Source organism: Rhagoletis zephyria, unplaced genomic scaffold (assembly GCF_001687245.7).
Source record: "Rhagoletis zephyria isolate East Lansing unplaced genomic scaffold, Rhagoletis_zephyria_1.1 Rzeph_scaffold_00017, whole genome shotgun sequence".
NCBI classification, from domain to species: Eukaryota; Metazoa; Arthropoda; class Insecta; order Diptera; family Tephritidae; genus Rhagoletis; species Rhagoletis zephyria.
The window spans coordinates 80,254-82,353 of record NW_016157101.1 but is presented as its reverse complement, the minus strand read 5'-3'; the positions used below and the strand labels follow the sequence as shown (position 1 = coordinate 82,353).

The 2,100-nt window shown below is 35.0% G+C and overlaps 1 protein-coding gene across 1 annotated transcript in view; it reads right to left on the bottom strand.

The window, feature by feature from the left end:
- Positions 1-1,432, bottom strand: part of Eip63E (cyclin dependent kinase Eip63E) — a 111,614-nt gene extending 110,182 nt beyond the window's left edge. The window contains exons 1-2 of the mRNA XM_017613126.1: positions 1,429-1,432; positions 1,039-1,236 (exon numbers count right to left, since the gene is read on the bottom strand). Coding sequence (XP_017468615.1) covers positions 1,039-1,236; positions 1,429-1,432 — 202 coding nt within the window. The remainder of the gene's footprint in view (positions 1-1,038; positions 1,237-1,428) is intronic.
- Positions 1,433-2,100: the final 668 nt, after the last annotated feature.

Sequence of the window (2,100 nt, the reverse complement as noted above, 5' to 3'; positions counted from 1 at the left end):
AATCTATGAAATTGAAAATGAAAAGCGTGGGGCGCATGTAATACACTTGAATTGATATGAAAAGTAATATATGTATGTATGTATGTGGGTATATGAATAACGACCGCTTAAAATCGATTCCAAAGTTCTACTTTCGCTGTAGAAATTTTAGGTCTACGTTATGTAGTTTGACTATTGTCAATTAAATCGAATGCTTTGTATTGCATGCGCTCCACGTTTTTCATTTTCAATTTCATAGATTGTTTATAATGACTTTTGCTAAAATTTCAAAATCAAAAGTTATCAAAACAAATTCTATGGGACTGAGAAGTATCATTTTCTACTTTTTAGTCCATTTATAAAAGCGTTGTATATTAAAAAGTTTTTTTTATATTATTTATTTTTAGTTTCATTTGACAATGTATTTTCACTTATTTGACGACAAATGTCATTGAATTTGACGTAATGAAAATCAGCCTATAGAGTTCTAATACATATTTTGAAAATTTTGTTCAGAAAAATCGTTTTCAGCAATTAGCCAGTCTTCATATGCATCGTTGATGGTTGTGTCATTTTCAACGATTTTCCCACGCAATTTATGAATGCCTCTTTTCATTTAAACACAACGAAAGAATCGCAGCTCCAAATTAATTCATTATCGTGCTATCAAAATTTCTTGAATCAATTTGTAGCATCGTACAGCCCCCTAAGTAAAAACACTGTAAGCTTATTGCCAAAAAATTCCTATTGCTGAGATCAACAGTTTGTTTTAGCATTTCCTTTAACAATTTCTTCTATTTTAATTACAATTTATTCCAAATATTTACACCAACACACTGAACCAAAAACAGACCTATAGCCTGCCAGAAAAAATGGTCAGGAAAAAAATTGCGTATATTTATTTCTGCAAAGCAAAGTACTTTTTCAAGCAACAAAAGTAATGAAAAATATTTCTTGTGATTTTTCTTGATAGATGCAACCAGCCATTTATAAAGAAAATGAACAATCCCGAAATTACTAAAACTCATTTAAATATTTAAATAGCTTGCAGTCTCTTACCTCCATATCTGCAATTCGACTTATCGGCTGGTATATTTCCATTTGGTTCCAGTCGATCCAGATACTCCTCGGAATTATAGCCATTATATGGAACTTTATTACCGTGATTATGCCCCTGACCACCGCGATGATGATGATGATGGTGGTGGTGATGATGATGGTGTTGATGTGAATCTTCGCCATCCTCGCGTGATATTGCTGCAAAAAAATACAAGAAGAAATGAAAAACTTAGTAATATTTTTAAATGAAATATTTAGTATAAGAAAAATTATTTGGAGTTGTAATCATTTAACATCACTAGCACAGAAAGTTCGTTGCCTTTAAAAGGGTTCGGTCAAACAAATTAAATAAATTAAATCAAAATTAAATAAAATCATGCTCAATGGTACTCATGTTTGTAACATTAAAAATTTGACATATTTTTTGTTGTAAACTTTCGCTAATCGAGACTAAAGTGCGAGTTACATGGCTGTATCGTAAAACTATGAATGCAAGTACGTGCAGCAAGTTTACCAATCTAAAGGCTAACTTTATGAGTTTTCGGCAATAATTTATGCATAATTTGCATTTCAAGCGCCAGCTGACAGCCAGCTTTGCTGCAACCTACTTCTGCCTATACATATGTATGTAAGTTCAACTGAAATTTTAATAAACCCTTGTAACGCAGGAGGAGTTTCTTCACCGAAAATTGCACTGCTGCCAGCCATAGACTTTTGCACTATTTTTCACAATTTAGGTCAGCAGTGCAGCTGTGCGCATAGACAAGCGAATCTCTTCGAAGTCACAGCACGCTGGTTACACTCATAAAATTAGGCGGTTTTTAATGCGGCACTCCCTTTAGGCTTTCCCTTCTCCGTAGCCACCGCAGCACGCTTGCGCCATGACCCAAACATCAAATGACAAACGAAATAGAGTGTAACACACTTGAAAATCGTTCCCCAGGCTAGGACATTGTGCTCAGCTGCTATGCGATGCTGATGGGGATGGCAGCGGGGGTGGCAGCAACGGCAGGGCAGCTGTAGGTGATTGCGGTTAGAGTGACACCAAAGTGGTGGAATGGT